At 50.0% G+C, this 19,855-nt stretch overlaps 8 protein-coding genes across 8 annotated transcripts; 2 read left to right on the top strand and 6 right to left on the bottom strand.

The window, feature by feature from the left end:
- Positions 1-56: 56 nt before the first annotated feature.
- On the bottom strand, positions 57-677 carry VFPPC_03926 (isochorismatase family domain-containing protein; the record flags this gene model as incomplete). The annotated part of the gene is made up of 1 exon (XM_018283368.1): positions 57-677. One exon carries the CDS (start codon positions 675-677, stop codon positions 57-59), a length of 621 nt encoding a protein of 206 aa, XP_018137712.1.
- A 1,357-nt stretch (positions 678-2,034) lies between these two features.
- VFPPC_03925 (C6 transcription protein) lies at positions 2,035-4,313 on the top strand (the record flags this gene model as incomplete). Its single annotated transcript, XM_018283367.1, has 2 exons — positions 2,035-2,532; positions 2,616-4,313. The coding sequence occupies 2 exons, from the start codon at positions 2,035-2,037 to the stop codon at positions 4,311-4,313; spliced, it is 2,196 nt and encodes a 731-aa protein (XP_018137711.1).
- A 675-nt stretch (positions 4,314-4,988) lies between these two features.
- Positions 4,989-6,652, bottom strand: VFPPC_03924 (methionine aminopeptidase 2; the record flags this gene model as incomplete). Its single annotated transcript, XM_018283366.1, has 6 exons — positions 4,989-5,045; positions 5,091-5,177; positions 5,230-5,394; positions 5,447-5,710; positions 5,770-6,554; positions 6,610-6,652. The coding sequence occupies 6 exons, from the start codon at positions 6,650-6,652 to the stop codon at positions 4,989-4,991; spliced, it is 1,401 nt and encodes a 466-aa protein (XP_018137710.1).
- Positions 6,653-7,753: 1,101 nt separating this feature from the next.
- On the bottom strand, positions 7,754-10,310 carry VFPPC_03922 (3-isopropylmalate dehydratase; the record flags this gene model as incomplete). The annotated part of the gene is made up of 4 exons (XM_018283365.1): positions 7,754-9,895; positions 9,968-10,042; positions 10,116-10,147; positions 10,211-10,310. 4 exons carry the CDS (start codon positions 10,308-10,310, stop codon positions 7,754-7,756), a joined length of 2,349 nt encoding a protein of 782 aa, XP_018137709.1.
- A 2,020-nt stretch (positions 10,311-12,330) lies between these two features.
- Positions 12,331-15,417, bottom strand: VFPPC_03921 (hypothetical protein; the record flags this gene model as incomplete). The annotated part of the gene is made up of 2 exons (XM_022428362.1): positions 12,331-14,381; positions 14,445-15,417. The coding sequence occupies 2 exons, from the start codon at positions 15,415-15,417 to the stop codon at positions 12,331-12,333; spliced, it is 3,024 nt and encodes a 1,007-aa protein (XP_022284040.1).
- A 566-nt stretch (positions 15,418-15,983) lies between these two features.
- VFPPC_03920 (hypothetical protein) lies at positions 15,984-17,498 on the bottom strand (the record flags this gene model as incomplete). Its single annotated transcript, XM_022428361.1, has 2 exons — positions 15,984-17,174; positions 17,253-17,498. The coding sequence occupies 2 exons, from the start codon at positions 17,496-17,498 to the stop codon at positions 15,984-15,986; spliced, it is 1,437 nt and encodes a 478-aa protein (XP_022284039.1).
- Positions 17,499-18,062: 564 nt separating this feature from the next.
- Positions 18,063-18,621, top strand: VFPPC_13546 (ATPase, V1 complex, subunit F, eukaryotic; the record flags this gene model as incomplete). The annotated part of the gene is made up of 4 exons (XM_018291321.2): positions 18,063-18,119; positions 18,178-18,213; positions 18,275-18,412; positions 18,481-18,621. 4 exons carry the CDS (start codon positions 18,063-18,065, stop codon positions 18,619-18,621), a joined length of 372 nt encoding a protein of 123 aa, XP_018137705.2.
- Positions 18,622-19,090: 469 nt separating this feature from the next.
- Positions 19,091-19,793, bottom strand: VFPPC_13545 (phosphatidylglycerol/phosphatidylinositol transfer protein precursor; the record flags this gene model as incomplete). The annotated part of the gene is made up of 3 exons (XM_018291320.1): positions 19,091-19,207; positions 19,276-19,492; positions 19,588-19,793. The coding sequence occupies 3 exons, from the start codon at positions 19,791-19,793 to the stop codon at positions 19,091-19,093; spliced, it is 540 nt and encodes a 179-aa protein (XP_018137704.1).
- Between the last annotated feature and the right edge of the window lie 62 nt (positions 19,794-19,855).

Here is a 19,855-nt window from a genome sequence, read left to right as displayed (position 1 = left end):
ACATAAAAGAGGACACAAAGTCAACAAAAATATCTCCTCAAGCACACAATCCGACGCTATTTGCGTGAAAAGAACTGGTTCATGCCGTTGACAATGCTAGCAAACGGCATGCTCAGAGCCGTGTAAACGTCGTTTGACTCAGCAGCAACATTATCGGCCAGAATTTCCACCGCAACATTTGAGTAGCAGACCGGTATAACACCAGCTTGAACCATGCGCATCAGTCCCATTTCCGCTTGTCGCTTAGTGAAGGCACCAGAAGCATCAACAACTGCATAGGTTGTATAGCCCTCAGCCCGTGCCGACATGGCAGGGAAAGCGAGGCATACATCTGTCGAGATGCCGGTGATGATGAGATTCTTCCTGCCTGTTTCCTTTACTGCCGCAACAACGCGGGGGTCATCCCAGGCATTCACTGTTGTACGCTCAATGCGCTTAAAGTTGGGTACCGCTTCTGTAAGCTCTGGGATTGTCGGTCCCCACAAAGTTTCGGTGGTTGTGGTTATGATGATGGGAATGCGAAGAGCGAGGGCTGCTTTTGTCAGGCCAACAATGTTGTGCTTGAGTTCTAGAGTCTCGATATCGCGGACGCCACTATACAAGCCGACTTGGTGGTCGACAATGAGTAGAGCGGCATTGTCTCGAGTGAGGCGTCCGGGATATGAAGCTTGGGTCATGGTGGTTATGGGCTGGTAGAGTAAATTCGGTTTCTTGTTGTTTAAGCAAGTGGATGAACTCAGAGTACTGCTGATATGTCTAACAAAGTTCAAATACGGTATTGTAGTTAAAAAATAAACACAAAGATATCCAAGTCAATACTGTGTTTAACACAGCTATACAACCGGGAGCACGGGTTTTATAGCCAAGCAGGAATACAGCCTGACACATATTTGCACCAATATTGAACTGCTTAAATGATTCAAATCGGTGCCACGGGAACTTCTGCTCAGCCAAAGATCTTAATAAGATGAGGCTCTGTCATCACATCAGATGGATCTGGCGAATCAAGCTTGGCATCGGACATTATGTAAAGAGATCTGCAGGGCGCCAAAGCTGACAGAATATTCCACTTGATGACTTGCAACACAGGCGGACTTTGCCAAGACTCCGCCCTGGCTTAGCGGCCGCCGCTTTGACGGTTGTAAGCGGGGGAGAAACCTGCCAGAGATGATGAGAGCTTCGTTTGGAATGGTTTGTCATGTTGCCTAGTACTTGCTACATGTTTATCTAAGAGCACCGGTGAAAGAGAAGATCTGGTAAGCATGGCCGTCGTTTCCTTGCCAACTTCCTTTAAATTTAGCTTGCCTTGAACGCCTCTCAATTCTGTTAGAGTGACTAGAATGTGTTCAAAGCTAAATGGTGTTCCGTATCATACAACCCACCAGTTTACACCTTCACATTGTTGTCATTTTTTTTTCGGCATAGCTGTATAATTTACAAAGACTAAATTAAAGAATTCCCTCGTTCAGAGAGAAGAGCCGAATCCTTACCATGTCAATGTATCTGCTGTCCGCATCGCAGATGTTCACCCCGCATCAGCCAACCCATCACCGTTTCTCCAATACTTCTACAAAGCCAACTTCGAGGTTTCTGTCTGCTCAAAGCTACACTACTGAGTGATGACTTTTGCCATTGATTTGGATATTTTGGGAAACTAGAAAATGTTTCTCATTATAAAGATGTGTCGGTTCAGTAAGTTGTCCGATATCCCCACGCCGTAAACTGATCCCCCACAACACACATCTAATCTCGAAACGAAAAGTAGTGAGGAAAAGCCCCCCCCCCAATGCTGTACAATTGAGAATTGAAACGCCTTAGTTCCTGGTGTGATTGAAAGGGGGGGTGTGATGTAAATGCTACCAAACTACAGAATTGAGACAAGTTATGGGCAGCCGAGGTTTTACCAAAGCCACTTCAGAGCTCTTTACTGGGGTTGCTTACGGCCACGACCAAGACGGTTTCGATACAGGCATGCAGCACGAATCCGACAGATGAGACTCAAGCAATACTCTCGGTTGCTGTAGTTTGCCGTCCATGAGCCACGAAACTCTACAGAAGGAGAGCAAACTGGACAGGACTGCGGCTGAACCTGAACCTGACCGCGAACCTGAACCGCCTCGATTGCAGCCCTATTCCTGTTTATCCTGCCGCAGAAAGAGGAAAAGGTGCGACAGGACCAATCCTTGTGTCAACTGTCGCAAGTCGGGGACAGACTGTGTGTTTGCTCCAAGAAAGCCTTCGACCAGGCAATATTCTGGTCCCAGTGCCTTGGAACGGGTCAAGTATCTTGAAGGCGTTGTTCAGCAACTACGAGCAGAATTGGAGTTGAGACAGCCAAGCAGTAATGATGAGAACAACAAGTTGTCAAACAGAGGGCAAACACGGCCATTTTCCCATGCGTACCCTGAAGATGATGGGCTTGGTGACAAGAATGACGTCGCGGATTTGCAGGCAGAATTCGGACAACTCGCAATTGGAGAAGGACGAAGCAGGTACATTGTCAGCAACTTTTGGGCCAACCTGACTGAACAGGTAAGTAACCCTTGATACTGCAGACACAATGTATTTAAACCGAGTTCTTTCTGTGTCAACATGACTAAAACCTTGTCGACTAGGTAGATGGCTTGGCAGACACATTGGAGGACCTGACAGATCCGAAAGATCATGAAGAGCCAAGAATGCAGGATGCAACACACGATCAGTCGGTGACAACTTCACTATTGGGTCTCAGTCCCTGCTACTCAAGCCTACGTCAGCTTCATCCAACACCGGACAAGGTGATGGTGTACTGGCGCCTGTACAAAGAAAATTGCGACCCCGTCATCAAAATCCTTCACATACCAACAATCGAACCACTTGTACTTCAGTACCGGAGTCAATTAGACGGCTTGCCTCGAGGACTTGAAGCGCTCCTATTTGCCATTTACTTTTCCACCATAGCCAGTCTCTCCGATGAAGAATGTCCAAAGACTCTGGGTGCCGAAAAGAGCAGTCTCCTCAGCATGTACAAAGCCGGCACGGAGCAAGCACTAGCACGCGCACATCTCCTCGAAACAGACGAAATCATTGTCCTACAAGCCTTTGCGATATTCTTAAGCAGCCTTCGAAACTACTGTAACTTGCGACTCATGTGGTCGCTCACATCCATGGCTGTGCGACTCGCCCAAAACACTGGAGTCCATCGCGACGGAACGCACTTTGGTCTCTCACCATTTACAACGGAGACAAGACGCCGGCTATGGTGGAATATCTGTGCTCTCGATGCTCGAGCGGCAGAAGACTCTGGGTATAATACGTCCATCCACGCTATCGGCCATGATGCGCAAATGCCACTCAATGTTAATGATACAGATTTATCCCCCAGCATGACGGAGTTTCCAGCCCCAAAAGCCAGCTTCACAATCATGACGTTTAGCATTGTCAAATTCCGCGCAACAATCGTGTTTCAAAGTCTTCAGAACCTATCGCCAGGAACAATCGGACCATGCGGCAAGCTCCATACCACAGAGAGCCTGGAACAACGCAGCACCATGATACTACAATACCAAGACATGCTTCAGAAACTGTTCTCGGGCCACGACCCATCTGACCCTTTCTATTGGTACACTGCCATCATTTCGCGCATAATGCTAGGCAAGATGTGGCTCATGGCGTACTATCCGTCCCTGCGGCTAGAAACCTGCGGCGGACTGCCAGATCACATCAAGGACAGCCTCTTCATCAGGTCAATCACGATTGTCGAGTCCCAGGTTCTTTTGTATACTGGCGAACCAACAGCCAGATGGAGTTGGTTTTGTTTCTCCCACGTGCAGTGGTATGCAATTGCCTATATATTGACGGAACTTTGTTCCCGATCAGAAGGTGATCTAGTTGAGCAAGCATGGAGGGCAATCAATGCCGTCCTGAACATCTGCTGCTTCACTCTGTCGCAAACTGATGCTCAGACAAATGATATTGAGTTTGGTCATCGCTCTAAATTCGGCGGTCTTCGTGACTTCGAATATAAGTTGTTGAACCGATTGTTGAGAAAGGCGAGGGCTGCAAGGCTCAAACAACCAGGACCTTCAAACACCACAGTGCCTCATCATGCCACTGGCGCGGAAGACTTGTTCGCTGCGGCACATCATTTCGATGACGAACTGATATCTGGTGCGGGAATACTCAGTTCAACTACCGTGGGCAATTGTGCATTCGAGCCCGGCGACGAGGTGCCCGTTTCTGCTAGCTATGTCCAGAATCGAGTGGTGGACAGTGATGAGAGCTACTCCTTTGATCATCTTATTTATGCGCCATTGCATTATCACGAGGGCTAATTGTAGCTGTTGGCATGGACACAACGAGCAGTCTCTTGGATGATGAGCTGGTGCTGCAAGGCGCTCTGGGTGACCACCTCTCTGAAGAAACGAACGAGACCACATCCTTGTAAGCGACCATCAAATATTTCGGTACTGGTTGTGATGTTGCTGCTTCAAAAGTTAGCGATTACCACCTGAGATGGACGACTAAGGAACGTCGGTAGGTACTAGTGAACGGCAATGATGCTCAATTCTCATCTCTGCCAGCCATGTCTATACGCCAATGTCGGCAAGGTGTGTCCACAGAGTCCTCTTTGCCCAATTTCAGAGCACAATGGTATCGCCTAGAATAATGGGGCAGCTATACGAAGAGTAAGGGCTGTTTCAGGGCCAAAAGTAGTAGCAATCCACTAGAATAGATCGCAGCATCTCATTCACGATCATTGACTCCCATATTTCGCAAAATGAGATTTATTGAAAGAGCGTAGTCCCCATCTGGAGATAGAAAGTAAATATTTCGTTTCTGCAAGCGCACTTCAAGTTCCTCGTGGTGTTGAACCCTCATTCGTGACGGTGTTGAAGCCAGTCATTGTGTTGTTGAACCTTCCCTGCTGTGTTGAATCAAGCACCAATTCTCAATCACGTCCTTATGATATCCTCTCAAGCAAATTGACCGCCATACGAATCGACGCATCAATAGTCATCACCCCGACTAATGACCTCCTTCCTCGACTCACGCAGCAAAATAGTCTACAAAGTCAGCTTCAATTCTCGAAAACAACAAGAGGCACATACATGTTCGAATTGCGCGGAATAAGATCCCGGAATATCCATCAACGGCGCATAATCATCAAGTATCCCATTCGACACAAGACAATTAATCTACAACTTATCAGCAAGAATCATTGGCACTAAGACAAGCATAAAAACTTACGCCAGCCAGATATCGGTCCAAGCCAATATGGTTGAGATAGCGCCGACAAAACACAAGAGTCCCAAAGTTCTCTTTAATCGTCTTGTACAGCTTATTCGCGGAGCTCAACGGCAGAGATACATGCTCTGGCGCGTCATGGCTCAGTCCGTACCCGTAAATACCTGGCTATTTCACCATTTAGCATAGTCATATATTCACCAGGAGGGGGTCAACGTACACCGTCTTTGGCGAAGCCACGTCCAGTACTGCCAAATGTTTCAATGGCAAAAATATCACCCTCCTCCATTTTCGTCTGGTTCGAGTTCTTGATGAATGGGATGGTCTTTTCGCCATGGATACGATAGCGTTTAATGTCGTGTCCGCAGAGGTTCCGGACTGCCTTGACGGGATACGTCTTGCCGCGGATTTCGACTTCATAGCTTTCCATGGCTTCTTGGATCGCAGCGCTCACGTCGCTGATGCGTACGTCAATTCCTGCATTCTGTCCGAATCGTCAGTTGTAAACTTTCACTAATTGTTCTGGAAGAGTCAATTTCTCACCTTGATGCCCGTATTCGTCGCATCCTTGACCGCAGCCAAGAGATTATCGTACGTAGGATCAAACGACATGGTAAACGCACTGTCAACAATCCACCCGTTGATATGCACACCGAAGTCAACTTTCATGACATCTTGATGCTGGAGAACAACATCCTTTTGCCCAGGATTAGGCGTATAGTGCGCAACGCAATGGTTGAGTGACAGTCCCGTGGGGAATCCAAATCCAGACTGGAGGCCCTGTCCCGTCTCCAACCCAGCGTTATCCAAGAGCGCTCGAACGCTGTCCTCGATTCCGACAGCAATTTCAGTGAGCGTCTGGCCTGGCTTGACACTTTCCTGTACCCACTTTCGCGTTTGGCGATGCACTTCCGCCGCCTTTCGGTAGTCGTTCAAAAGGGTGGGATCCTCGAGAAAGCCGTGTCCAATGTAGCGTAGCTCGGGAGCCTTAACCGTAGAGGTCGTTTCATAGTCGCAAAGCTGGCCGGGTGGATATTCCCCAGAGGGAAAAAGGTCGTGGAGCGGAATCCTCGGAGGCGACGTCTGTTTTGAAGCGGGCGTCTTGCCCTTCTTCTTCTTTGGCCTCTTGCGTTTCTTCTTCTTGTTTGCCTCGCTTGAAGTAGGGCCTGTCAACGAAACGGCGGTAGCAGCATGGCATTCGTCGTCGTCATCATCGTCGTCGCCTTCGTCCGCGCCCTGGCTGCCCATGCACCCATCGCCATCTCTCGAGAGGTGGCTGCCTCGTGGTTCTCCGCCGGCAGAACAAGACCCGCTTGATGATGGGATTTCTGTTCGTAAGTCAGAAACAAGGTTCACAGGTCAGATTTGTTGGTGAGGGCATACCATGTTCCCGACGATCTTCGTTTTCCAATGTCTTGGAGCCCATTCTTGCATGACCGTTGGTAGAAGCGTCGTCAAAGTTGGTGTTGAAGGTTCAAGTGGAGATGCGCCTCAAGCGGAAGTGATTCGTGTGTCTTTCTCCGCTCTGGTGATCTTTGTCAGCGGAAGCATCCGAAACACAGCAAGTGAAATCTGATAACTCCATATTCGGACTTGAGCAGCATAAGTGCGGCACACAAGTGAATCACAAACACACTGCAAATATCTCTACACTTGCTGAACTATTACAAATCTGTTGCCAACCAACATCCAATTTTACGCAATCCTCATTCACAGACCCATCCTCCATCCCAATCAGACCAAATAAAAAAAAAGGAACCATGCAAGATCAGACCTCGTCTCTTTGTTCCAAGGTGCCCAGTGAAGGTGGTACAAGCACGATGAAGTACAACAAAAAAAATATTTTATGCGTCGTCGCAAATGATATACCAGTGTGTCAAAGAATTAACATGTCGTATTGAAGCCTTATTCTTCCTTCATTACTACTTGCAGTGTCAAGTTTTATGTATTCGTCTCAACTCTCCATGGCTCTGTTTCCGTCCTTGTTGGGCTACATCCCTCCCAGTTCCTCTGATCATAATGTTCTCAGCAACCTATCCATGGCCCAGCGTCAGCTTCGCAGAGCTGCTATTGAGATATTTATCTTTGTTGCCGCGTTCGGTATATTCGTCGAGGTGGCCAGTTGGAAATTACGCAATGGCCACTCTATATAGTGGCGTTTCGATATGATGAGTTCAATACACTGCATTTGTAAGGAGACTTATGTCAAATCCCTTCTATTTACCATCTCACTTATACCGGACCCAGGTTAATGCATAACTAGGCGCGAAAGGCTAGCTGGACACCTCAAACACTTCTCGACTTACACGCATCCGCAACCTCACGATCAACAAGTCATCATGCACGGCGTTTCACGAAACTACAAGGGGCGATAGAGAAATCATACAGCATAGATATTAAACCAAGCGTCGGTTCATAGATCAATTCATTCCAACTATTCATCATATTTTGATGCCAGAGTATTGCCCACTCATTAACTCGCTTAAATTTTTGAATCCAGTCCCATCCCATGCTCTTTAAACCAACCTCACCACTCCAGCGGTTCCTTCTTCTCCTCGCCCCTGTTCGTCTTGGGCACCGGCACCGCCTTGGCAGCCAATTTCCCCCCCTGACCAGGTCTCTTCAGATACGCCGTGCCATCCAACCAGGGCGTGTGTTGCGTCATCTTCTTCTCAAACTCGCCAATCTTGTCCTCCATTTGCATGGTGAGGCCAATGTCATCCAGGCCGTTGACCAGGCAGTGCTTGCGGAACTCCTCCACGTCAAAGGAGCAGATGGTCACGCCGGCAGAGTTCTTGATCAGCTGGTTGGGGAGGTCGACTTCGATTTCACGGCCCGCACGGGCTTCGTCGGCAATCGCGTCCAGGTCACTCTTGTTCTCGATTCTGAGTGGCAACATGCCGTTCTTGAAGGTGTTGTTGAAGAAGATGTCGGCAAACGACGGAGCAATGACACACTTGATGCCAAAGTCGAGGAGAGCCCAGGGGGCGTGTTCTCGCGATGAGCCACAGCCAAAGTTGGGACCGGTGCAGACGAGGATTTTCGCGTTGCGGTACGGCTCCTTGTTCAGGACAAACTCGGGATTGTCCGAGCCGTCTTGGTTGTAGCGCAAGGCGTGGAAGAGAGCGGTGCCCAGGCCAGTGCGCTTGATGGTCTTGAGGAACTGTTTGGGAATGATGGCATCGGTGTCGACATTAGCCATGTCCATGGGCGCGGCAATGCCCTTGTGGCTGAGGAACTTGGGAAGCCCGGCGCTTGCGGAGCTACCGTTTGATCCGGAAACAGACGTGTTGGTGTGAGGCTCCGTGTCTTCGGGCTGGTCCCCAATAACTTCGCGCTCGTGAGCGTCGTTGGCGACCCTTTCGTCGATATGTGCCTTTTGCGGTGTGGAAGGAGTAATGCTAGCCTCTACATGCGGGCTGGCAGTGTAGTTGGACAACTTGCGCACATCAGCAAGCTTGCCAACAATGGCGGCAGCGGCAGCCATCACGGGAGACATTAGGTGAGTTCGGCCACCAGCTCCCTGACGACCCTCAAAGTTTCGGTTGGAAGTACTGGCACAACGCTCTTGAGGGGCGAGGATATCGGGGTTCATGCCTAGGCACATGCTGCAGCCAGCCTCACGCCACTCAAATCCGGCATCGATGAACACCTGGTCGATACCCTCATCTTCAGCCTGGGTCTTGACCAGTCCAGAGCCTGGAACAACCATAGCTCGCTTAATGTTGGAAGCAACCTTCTTGCCCTTGACGACGTGGGCGGCAGCGCGCAGATCCTCAATACGAGAATTGGTGCAAGATCCAATAAACACCTTGTCAACCACAATCTCCTCCATGGGGGTGCCGGCAGTCAAACCCATATACTCGAGCATTCTTCGGCCAGTAACCTTCTTAGCCTCAGTAGCGAACGTCTCGGGATCAGGAACGACGCCGGTGATGGGGATGACATCCTCAGGAGAGGTTCCCCAGGTGACAGTTGGGATGATGTCCTTGCCATCAATAAAGATATCAATGTCGTACTTTGCGCCGGGGTCGGACTGCAAAGCCTTCCAGTAAGCAGTTGCTCTGTTCCACTCTTCGGAGCCATATTTCGGCGCCAAGGGACGGCCCTTGAGGTACTCAAAAGTGACCTCATCGGGAGCCACCATGCCAGCACGAGCACCACCCTCAATCGACATGTTGCAAATAGACATGCGAGCTTCCATGCTCAAGCCGCGAATGACAGAGCCGCAGAACTCAATAACGGCACCGGTACCGCCAGCAGTGCCAATCTTGCCAATAGCGTGGAGGATTATGTCCTTGGAGCTCACACCAGGAGCAAGCTCGCCGTCGACCTGGATTCGCATATTCTTGCTGCGCTTGGTAATCAGGCACTGAGTAGCCAAGACGTGCTCGACCTCACTGGTACCAATGCCAAAGGCCAGGGAGCCGAAGGCGCCATGAGTGGAGGTATGGCTGTCGCCGCAGACGACCGTCGTTCCGGGCAGAGTGAAGCCCTGTTCAGGGCCGATGACGTGAACGATACCCTGGCGCTTGTCGCCGAGGCCGAAATATGTCAAGCCAAAGTCCTTAACGTTTTCTTCCAGGGTGACACACTGGGTTCTTGAGTCGTCTTCTTCGATAAAAGTGGCAATATCTTTCATGCCTTTTCTTGAAGTGGTGGGGACGTTCTACATCATCGTTAGCAAACACAACACTCAGTCCACAGCCATGAGGAACATGGAACAGCAATCCAAACATACGTGATCAGTCGTGGCCAGAGTGCAGTCTGGTCGACGAACTTTTCGGCCGGCATTCTTCAATCCCTCAAAAGCTTGCTACAACTACTAGTCAGCATCTCGCTTCGCTACTTCACCGTCATCGTCCATAGTGTAGGGCAGAGAAACATACAGGTGATGTCACCTCATGAACCAAATGTCGGTCTACACGGCCACAGGAGTCAGCAATTTACACGCGAACCAAGCACCCGTCCATAGGCAACATACCGATATACAGCAAAATTGTGCCATCGAGCTTCTCATCAACAATGTGATTCGAAAGAACCTTGTCATACAAGGTCTGTGGATTCCTCTCAGTGCCAGGCATTGTGACAGCTTCTTTGCAAAAAGTTGGAAATGTACAAAAAAAGAAGTAGGAGGAAAAGAAAGGTTAAAGTAGCGATTCAAGGGAGACAAAAACGCCACTGACACCAGACGCAAGCTGCGAACTGTGAGTGGTTTGAGTTATGCCGTCGTCAATTGGCCGGGGCTAAACAGTGCCGAGCTTCTGCAGCAAATATGTATGGCAAAGGACCAGAGATCGAATGGAGATGAGGATGGAGGGGTGAATCTTGGTGTGGTGTGGCCAAAAGCTTCCTTCAGCTTTCGTAGATGTCGTGTGTTTAAATCACCACGCTGGTCAGCAATGCAAGGTCAGATATATGAGTATCTCCAAAATGTAAAAGGAAAAGACAAAGATGGTCCACCGGATGGTTTTATTATCGAATTGTCCAAAGCATGCTTTGCAGAGTAAGATTGCAAAGTACAAAGTACCTATTTTGCAGAGCACCGGCATCGGGACCTCCGATACTCGGAGCCACAGGCCATGCGCCTCCGAACCGGCCAACGAGAAGGGACAGATGCCCCTCCCCCCACACTGGCAGGCACTGCACCGCCGAGCGCTCGCATGTTTTTAGTGGCGCGGGGTCAATCAAATCGTCCCTGCCATGTCTGGTTCTTCGGAGCCAGTGGCCAGCGTTTGGGGACATCGCTGGACCATTTGGCACTGGGGGCTCTGCAGGCGGAAATGAGCGGCCTGTCACTGGTCAATACCGCTGAACCTCGCCCCCCAGTGTCCCGCTAGCGCCATTGGCGTCCCCGCTGATGATGCACAGCATTGCTAAATGATATTTGCGGATTGGCTCAACTTGGGGCCTCACATCGTCACAGGCCTCGTAAAAATACAAAGGAGCCATCTCGTCTTTGCTTTTCTTCAAACCAGAGTCAGGAATGCGCATTTTGGGTGAGACACATGCCTGATGTCGTTGGTTCGCCAGGCATGGCTTGGTATATGTAGGTTGTTGCTGACAGTGCAGGCATTTGATATGCACATCCGAGTCAAGAGCCTGGTGTCTGGTTGCAAGTGTGCATATGACATCAATTGATCGTAGCACGAAGCAAACAATTCAGCTGCAATGTATAATTGATACAGTAATATCTGCCATTTCCACGTGAATAAGGATACTAGCCATCATCATCACATTAACCGACAGGAACACCGCGATTTGAACACAACCTGGTCTCAACTCAAATCCAGCCTCCAGCCGTCCTCCTTGTCTGGTTCCTCCGTGGTCTGTGCAACCTCATCAACCATCGGCGCCGATTTTGCCCCTCAGCCTTAAGCCCCTTGCGGTGATCGGCACCTTCAACGCAACAGCCCAAAACCAGACATGCGGTGATGTGATGCTCAATTAATTACCTGACATTGCTGGTGCCGTTGAATCTCCGATGAGCTGATCTGTCGGCCAATTTTTTGGTCTGCCTCGCTGCAATTTCCCAAACAACTGCCATACAGATGTTCAATACCCTCCACGGCATTGGCTGTCCGGCCAGCTCCGCCTTCACCACTTTCATCCTCCTCTGCTTGCAACATGCATGCATCACGAACAAACCGGCCCATGTTGCTTTGATCAGTTGCCCTGTCGCATCGGGATCCCCATCGAAAATACCGTGCAAGCCTTCTCGTAGTCCATACAATTGCATAATACTCGTAATTTTCCCACAAAATCCGCCCTCTGCTCCCTCCTGGACCGCTCTCCGATCGTGTCTTCGCCATGCGCTTTCGGCGACCCGATCCTCATCCGTTGAACGCCACTCTTCGGCCCACGGCTGCCCCACGATCCCGACACCACGCAATATGCATCAACGATGATGTTGCTTGGCCCACATGTAAGACTCCTTCATAGCGTACATCCAGCTTGCAACTGGGAAGACATGCAAGCCAACAGCCATCAGGCACTGCTCCCATCGTCACACGGCCATTAGAAACCCCATGCAGACAAGATGTCAGATGTCAAATCCATTAGGTATCCAAAGTTCTCTCCACAAATAGTCGCCAGCCTTATCACCTAAATAAGAACCATCATGGCGACAATCGCTCCCGGCAGAGCAAGCATTGTAGCAAAGCAGTCGGCTAAAGTTGATTCATGCCTCCTGTGTCTGGCCCAGTATTCCGACTTCGACCTGAAGACCGGGCCAACAATCTCCCAGTACAACAAAAAGAATGCTAGCAAATGGCATCTTACCATGTTCAAGTACTCTATAAATGCAACATGGGACCACCAAGTCGTGATTGAGCTACCACTGGAGGAGCTTTGACAGCCAATGTCCCTGCCGTCCTCTTGGCATAGATCCGGAAAGCTTCCTGGTCCTCGAGTCAAGCCGCTTCCCTCGTCGTGCTTTGGCCGAACTTCCATGGGCTGGATACCTTCTCGAAGTAGCGGCCTCGCCTTTAAGTGTGCATTTGCATCGCATGCCCTCATGCCCTTGGATAACGTTTTGGGACACACATCTTCGCTGTGATGCACAATCTCCTTGGGACCAATGCCGTCTGTTGAAGGGGCCACCAGTTGTGTGGGTTTTGACCACACCTTTGCCGTTGTTGCGTCTCTGGCAATTGGTGGTACGGGCACGGTGCTCCTCTTGATGCAATGGTTCATTGGTATCTGGATTTGTGTCGACATAGTATCTGCTTCGATACTGTAACTTGCATGGTCCATGCTCGGCAATGGATTCCACAAGGTTTTCATTACATAGCCCCCCAAGTTGCCTTTGGATCTGTTGGTTAGAGGCAGGCCTGATATCATCCCTTTCGCGTCCTTCTTCGGTAGCCGTGGCGCAAGGCTCTTTTGTTCTTGTTTGACGCTTGCTAGGGAGCTCACTTGCGAGACTTGTTGGCCGTAACCAGTAGTGGTGATGATGGGTGTGGAGGCATACTTGTGCTGAACTGGCTGCTTCGGGTTCGTACTTTGTGTTGTCATATTCACCCCTTTCACGTGGGCTGAATTGTCTTTGGTCCCGTCTCTTCTTGTCTCTTTGATCGCTACTGACCGATCTCGTTGGCCCTCCCCTTGGGTTCCAATTCCCTGGCGCAGGTTCATGTCGTGGGCAGGTAAACTCGAATTTGTCTGTTGCCCGAAGCCGGGAATCTTCTGACCAAGCCTGGATGTTAACTCCATTCCCCAATTTTCGGACATCTTGGGGATTGGCCCAAGATCGGTAACGGAGTGAGGTATTGGCGGGAGCTTTAATTCTTGCTTGTGCGCTGTGTCGTCTTGGCTTGATCGGGAACCTCGAGATGCTCTCCTTTTTGAAATCCAATGACCCCAATTCTGCATGAGTTTCTTTCGCGGGCTTGTGTCTTTCACTGCTTTTTGTTCTCTGAGCGTCATGTCCCCTGGTTGGCATGATGGTAATCCCTCGTTCACGGTCCTGGTGGCTATTGCAGACTCTTTCCACTTCTGGTCTTGAACCATAGATGTTGGTTGGGTTGGATCTTGCTCGTCTTGATTCAATAGCTCGGTGATACTTTTGGGGGGAAATCCCACGCTTCGCGAGGTTATGATTGGTTTCTCGGCTTGGTTGGTTAGCTTTGTCAAAGACCGTATTGCTGTCTCCCCTCTAGGGTCCTCTTCCCTCTCGCAACGCCGGTCTAAAAAAGGTTGAATGTTCTTCTGCCCCGCTGCCTGACAATAATCTCTATAGGGTTTATCGCTTTCGAGAGGATGGGAGGGGTATTCGTCTCGTCTGCTCTCTGTGTGTGGCTTTGAGAAGTTGTCAAATGGCACCGTAACTGTCCTTTTCTTGTATTTCGGCTCAGGCTTCAGCTCAGACTCGACGTCTTTCGGGGGCGTGGGTTCGTCGGAATTGTCGAAACTTATACCATTCACGAAGAGTTCCCAGGCTGATGGTGCCAGCTCAGCCAAATCAGCAAGACTCTGGCGATGTGGTGTTCGGACCACCGTAGTTGTTGAGTCAGGGCTATGTCCCAGTTTCAGATCACATTGCAACATGGATGCTGGGATGGGAAACCCGCCAGAGTTGTCAACTTCGATGTCAATCAGACTTGACATTGAATTACGCTGTTCGGTTTTCGATGCATGGTCGTTTAATTGTCTGCCTAAAATGAACGTGTTCAGTAAGATTTCAACGCAAATCGCATGGGAAGCAAGGGATGACCAACAGGATGTGTCAGTAGTTGCAAAAATCGACTGGGCGATAGGACTCAAATCTGGCTCTTGGGCTGACGACCACTGGCGTGTGTGCCTTTTCCACTTGACAGTTTTGCACATATCTTTGACTGCGTCCTTCCCTTTCTCTAAGCGGCGGAGCTTTTCCTTTTCATTCTTCAGGAGAATCATCCTGGCCTCCTGCTCGCCCTTTTCTTTTGTGCTTTTGTATGAATGCCGAGCATCTTTCAAAGCATTCTGCAGGACAAGAAGCTTCTGTCGAGTCTCCTGGCTGAGACTGCTCCTGTCACTGCCTAACGGGGTTATCACATCAAGCTCACCAGTTTCGGGGTTGAACCCTTGTACGCCTAGATAATCACCGCTCTCTTTCAAGTTGCGTCGACGCTGACGTGATTCTCTTTTAGCCTCGATAAACTGAAGATCCGTGGCAGAGAGAAGCTGCGATCCTGAGCTTTCAACGCCAGCACTGGCAACATTCGTTCGGCCTGGATTTTCCAGCAAAGGCTGCTGATTTGGCTTCTTGTTTATCATTTCCCTTCGACGTCGTGAGGTATCGTCCCCAGAAGCCCAACTCCATTTTCTCTCGTCATCCATGGCTAAGCCTCCCTGGGCGTGATGGCGAAGGTCGTCGCTTTCAGAGAGATCTTTGGCCATATTCCATTCCATGATGTGATTTGATCCAACTGTTGCACTCCTGTGGGTTCTTTTGTCCGGGATGGAACGGTGCGCCTCGTGTTGTGCAGATTGTCCCAACTCCTGCTGCTCCCAATAGCCTCGACGACGGAATGTGCCCCTACGCTCTGGCCGATGGCTTGGTAATATATTCTTCACCCACGAGCTTATGGAAGAGGATCTGTGGGTATCTGCAGATGAATGCTTTCTTGTCTTTGTCTGCGGGGATTGCTGGGTTGTTGCAGGAGTCGTAAGAATTGGAATGGACGTCTTAGGAGGTAGAAATGGCGACATGTTCAGGCTGAAGAGGAAATTCCGGTCCAAATGTCGAGCCGAGTTCAGGGGACTGTTGAGTCCACATGTCTTGGCACTTGACAGTGAACCATGCCAGCAGTTGCCAGCTGCGAGGAACAAATCAAAACAACGACAACGAAGAAGGGCGTAATACCAATGAATAAATGTGAGACGAGTCCACCAGTCAGCTTGGAAAACATGCACCAGCGAAGGAAATTCTTCATGGCCCCTCTCACCGTTGCTCGGGATGCAGAGCGAATGGATTATCACAGAGGGCAGGTGCATCCATGGCGTTTGGCCTCATCTAGATGCCTGATCGGTGTCGGTGAAGATGACACAAATGGAGAGCTTATTCCTTCTCGACAAACATATCCGCTCTCGAACTGCATCTGATGCTCACATTGGGTCCATTAGCACTCGCATCTGAAATTAAGGGTCATTTTATTAGAATATGTCGGTGCAAATACAACCCCTTCGATCCAAACGTAACCTGAAGATAAAAACGCCAGATAATGCCATGCTGAGAACCAGTCAAACTCCTCCTCCCCGATATTAGAAGACGCCAACTAGCCTCGCCACCTCTTGGGAAACCTTTCTGCTGCAGAGTGTTTACCCATGTTAGCAAACGGATGGGGTGAGCTATTGATATTCGTACCCGTGAGTCGTCTATGCTCCGAATATTTCGTCGGACTGCTAGGGGGTTCCTGGCCACGCTGCTCGTACGCGGCCATCTCTCTTGAATTCCTCGGCGAGAAGTTGTCGCTATTCATGTCACCCATACTGATAGTCTTTTTTAACGGCGACTTTTGGTGTGAGTAAACGCCGAAATTACCCCCAAAATTCGGGTTCACGCCTGTGGATGTGCCCACGGTAGCGGTCGAAGGCGGAGCAGGCGTATAAGCTGCAGGAGTATTGTTCACTGGCGTATAGCCCGCCGGCAAGCTATGTCGGAGACCTGATGACCGGTGACTGCTTACTGCAGGGGTGAACATTTCTGATCGTCGGCTGGCAGTGGCAGGGGTGAACATTTGCGGCTTCATGACGTTGCCAGTGCTCACACTGGGACTGTTAGACCTATATACGGAGGGTGTAGGTTCCTCAGAATCAACGTGTGGATTGCCGTGCGAAATGAACGATCGTCTGATGAGTGTAGTCGGCGTGCCAACTTGAACAAACTCCCTCGAAATCGCAGGCTGGTCCTCAGACATTTGCGTTCCCACGTCTCTGACCAAAGGATGGATGCGCGGCTGAACAAATTTAGTGTCATATTCGTTGAAAACCTCTTTCTGGACAATGGCGCTATCCTTGGCTTGCTGTGAATATCTCGACGATAGTAAAATCATCTGCAGAGACAAGACAATTTGCATAATCAAGGTGTTGAACACCGTGACGCTGGGCCGAGGATCTAACGGTGCCAGAGGCAAGAAGATCAAATAAACAAGCACATGCCCGGGACTAAACAAGCAAGCAAGCCTAATGCAAACAGGGAGGGGATCCCAGATAGAAAGTTCCCATACATCACGACTCTTGTCAGGATGGGCTCTGGACTCAGCCGAATCTGAAGAAACCAAATTGGCAACGAAGCGCAGCGGCGATGAAGCAACCGGAGAAGATTGGACCTTGACACGTCGGACGGAGGCTGTAGGCGGTTTCACTTCGACATTCGCTTGAAATAATCTGTACTTTCTGGTTCGCGAAACGGTGTAAACGGCGTTGGTGACGGAGAAAGCAATCAAACCCCAAGAAAGAGGATAAATCTATGAACCTACTCCGTCAGTAGACCGTCTCAAGAAAATTCAAGGTTTTTTTTTTTTTTTAATACGTGAGGGACTCACAAGCATCGACAACCAACCAGATGAGCCGTCGTCGCCGAAAATATCATCACTTGCCTGCTTCGATCCCGAATTCGCACGCACAATGAGGAACAGAAAGTTTAGCCCAAGACCAAGCTGCGTGCCGACCAGCCCCGAGTCCCAGTCCCTCGTTTCTATCTCCTCCGACAGCCACAGTAAAAAATCCATCGGGTTCAGCATCGAAGTGATGCGATCCCAGAGGGGACGTCGTCGCACAAGTCGAGGCATGTTGCCAAGCTTCACTATCAACAGGGAAGGCAGCAGGAGGAAACTGCCAACGAATCAGAATCAGCGCGTCGACTATGATTCGGTTAAATGGCGACTGGGCTCTGGAGACGTGCGACCGTGTCTCGCCGCGCAGAAGCGAAGGCACAGGTGTTTTGCGCCGCAGTGTCCCTTTGTTGAAGGCGTGAAAAGAGGGATGGATGGATGGTTGTGAAGTGGGTGATTGTTTACATTGGGAGCTTTTTTTAGTCAAATTTCCCAGCTTGAGCTCAGCGCCCAGCAACAGGGGTCTGGGCGGAAAGCTAGTGCCTTGAACAGCTCCGCTCGCCTTTCAGCTGTCTTGTCTGAAGTGATCTATGTTCCAGCAGGCGAGTGCCTGGAGCTCTCACCTGTGCGGGGCAGCAACATGAATGTCTGGTCGCTGCTGAAGCGCATGCAGTCAGTTGACCGCCTGCCTTGGGCTTGCGCTGCCATCATAGTGGAGATGCACTCATCGTCAACTCCAACCTGTAGCTTCACCACGAACGCACAACATTGCAACAGTCAAGTCGTCATCCGAGAGTCGACATGGCCAACCAAGCAGATTTCAAGAACCGGGAGTTCCTCGCCGTCATCGGCGATGAGGTAAGCTCCCATGCCGGAGACACATCGCCTTGGATTGAAACACGGCTGACGTAGCCAGGACTCGGTGACGGGCTTGCTACTAGCAGGTATCGGCGTAAGTTTGGAGTCTGTTGCAACGGGGCAGCGAGAGCCTATAAGCTGAATATCATGTATAGCACGTCACAGCTGGCGCCGATTCCCAAAAGAACTTCCTGGTCGTGGATAGCAAAACCGACACTGCTGCCATCGAATCCGCCTTTGACCGGTTTACGCAGGATCGAAAGGACGTGGGTATCGTCTTGATAAACCAACACGTTAGTAGAGCACATTATATAAACAAGATCATGTTCATTTGGCATTCCATCAACTGATAATGTGGTAGATTGCGGACCGGATACGGCACCGAATTGATACATATACCGCCGCTTTCCCTACCGTCCTGGAAATTCCGAGCAAGGACCATCCATACGATCCAGAGAAAGATAGTGTACTGAGACGGGTTCGTCGCCTGTTTGGCGAGTAGTCCTGACCCGCAGAGCAGGCGGATAGAGGAAGAGGCTACGTACAGCTGGGAACACGATCATATGGCCAGGCTGGCGACGAAAGCGAGGAGCATGTTGCACATTGCGCATTAGACAGCTTAAGATGTATCATGTATTGAATGCAAAGGCTTGTATGCTAGAGGTAGATGTATGGCCGCGTTGTTGATTTGCCTCAACAGAAAAATAGTACCAGTTTGGGTTTATGATTCAACAGAATTACCGCAGTCTTGGAGTTGTGCCAAAAAGTCGAATGAAACATCAAAACAGTGCCGTAACATAAAAACTCGTCAAATATATCGCCCGATATACCAATGGATGCCGTCTGAAAACAAGAGCATGGAAATCGATTGCATGACATGGAAGGAAAGCAAAATAAAACCCATCATCAAATAACATACGAAGTGTCGCGTAACACACTAACGTCTATTATGGCACATTGCCAGTCTCCCATTACAACTCGCCGCCGAGGAAGTCCATTCCAGGGAGGTTGAACTTGACACTAGCAGTCAAGCAGGTGATTCTTTCTCCGTCACGGGTGAAGACGTCGGCCTCAACGTTATAGGTGCCCTATCCCCAAGTTAGCAAAGCCCAGCCCAACTAGAGTCCCAAATTCAATGGAGAGCCATGACACTTACGGGTGGGATCTCCTTGGGAAGTTCAACAGTCTTTGTGATGACTCTGTCACCAGGCTCGACGGGGCATTTCAGATCGACTTCTCCCATCTGCTCACACAGGTCGGCTCTAGTCTTGAGCAGTCTAATGAGTCCGTACTTGACAACAAGATCGATGTATGCGCCTTCCTCGATAGTCTTCTTGACAGTTCCGTTTGCCTTGATGACGAGTTCCTTGCCACTATTGACACGATGTCAGTCAGTTTATCTGTTTACATACGGCTGGTCAAACCGACGGCCGGTGGAGGATACCAGTCGTGAGGGGAAAACACATACGCAGCAGGCGGGTTCGGGACCAGATCCACGCTGTTAATCTCAATAAAGCCCTCGCTCTTCCTATCGGGACAGTGCTCCAACGGCGACTCTCCGGGAATCTTCAAATCGTCATTATGAGTGATGGCCTTTTGGGCATCGCCACCGAAGATACTCCGGGCAGTCGACGGTGCCAGAAGGGCGGGCAAGACAGCGACGGAGAATTTCATTTTTGCTGGCAGACGATGCGATGGCGACAAACGGCCGCTTCTACGCTTTCTTCGTTGAAAGG

This window comes from Pochonia chlamydosporia, chromosome 2 (genome assembly GCF_001653235.2).
Source record: "Pochonia chlamydosporia 170 chromosome 2, whole genome shotgun sequence".
NCBI classification, from domain to species: Eukaryota; Fungi; Ascomycota; class Sordariomycetes; order Hypocreales; family Clavicipitaceae; genus Pochonia; species Pochonia chlamydosporia.
Note: the sequence above shows the minus strand (reverse complement) of the source record. Positions and strands in the feature narration are given on the sequence as shown.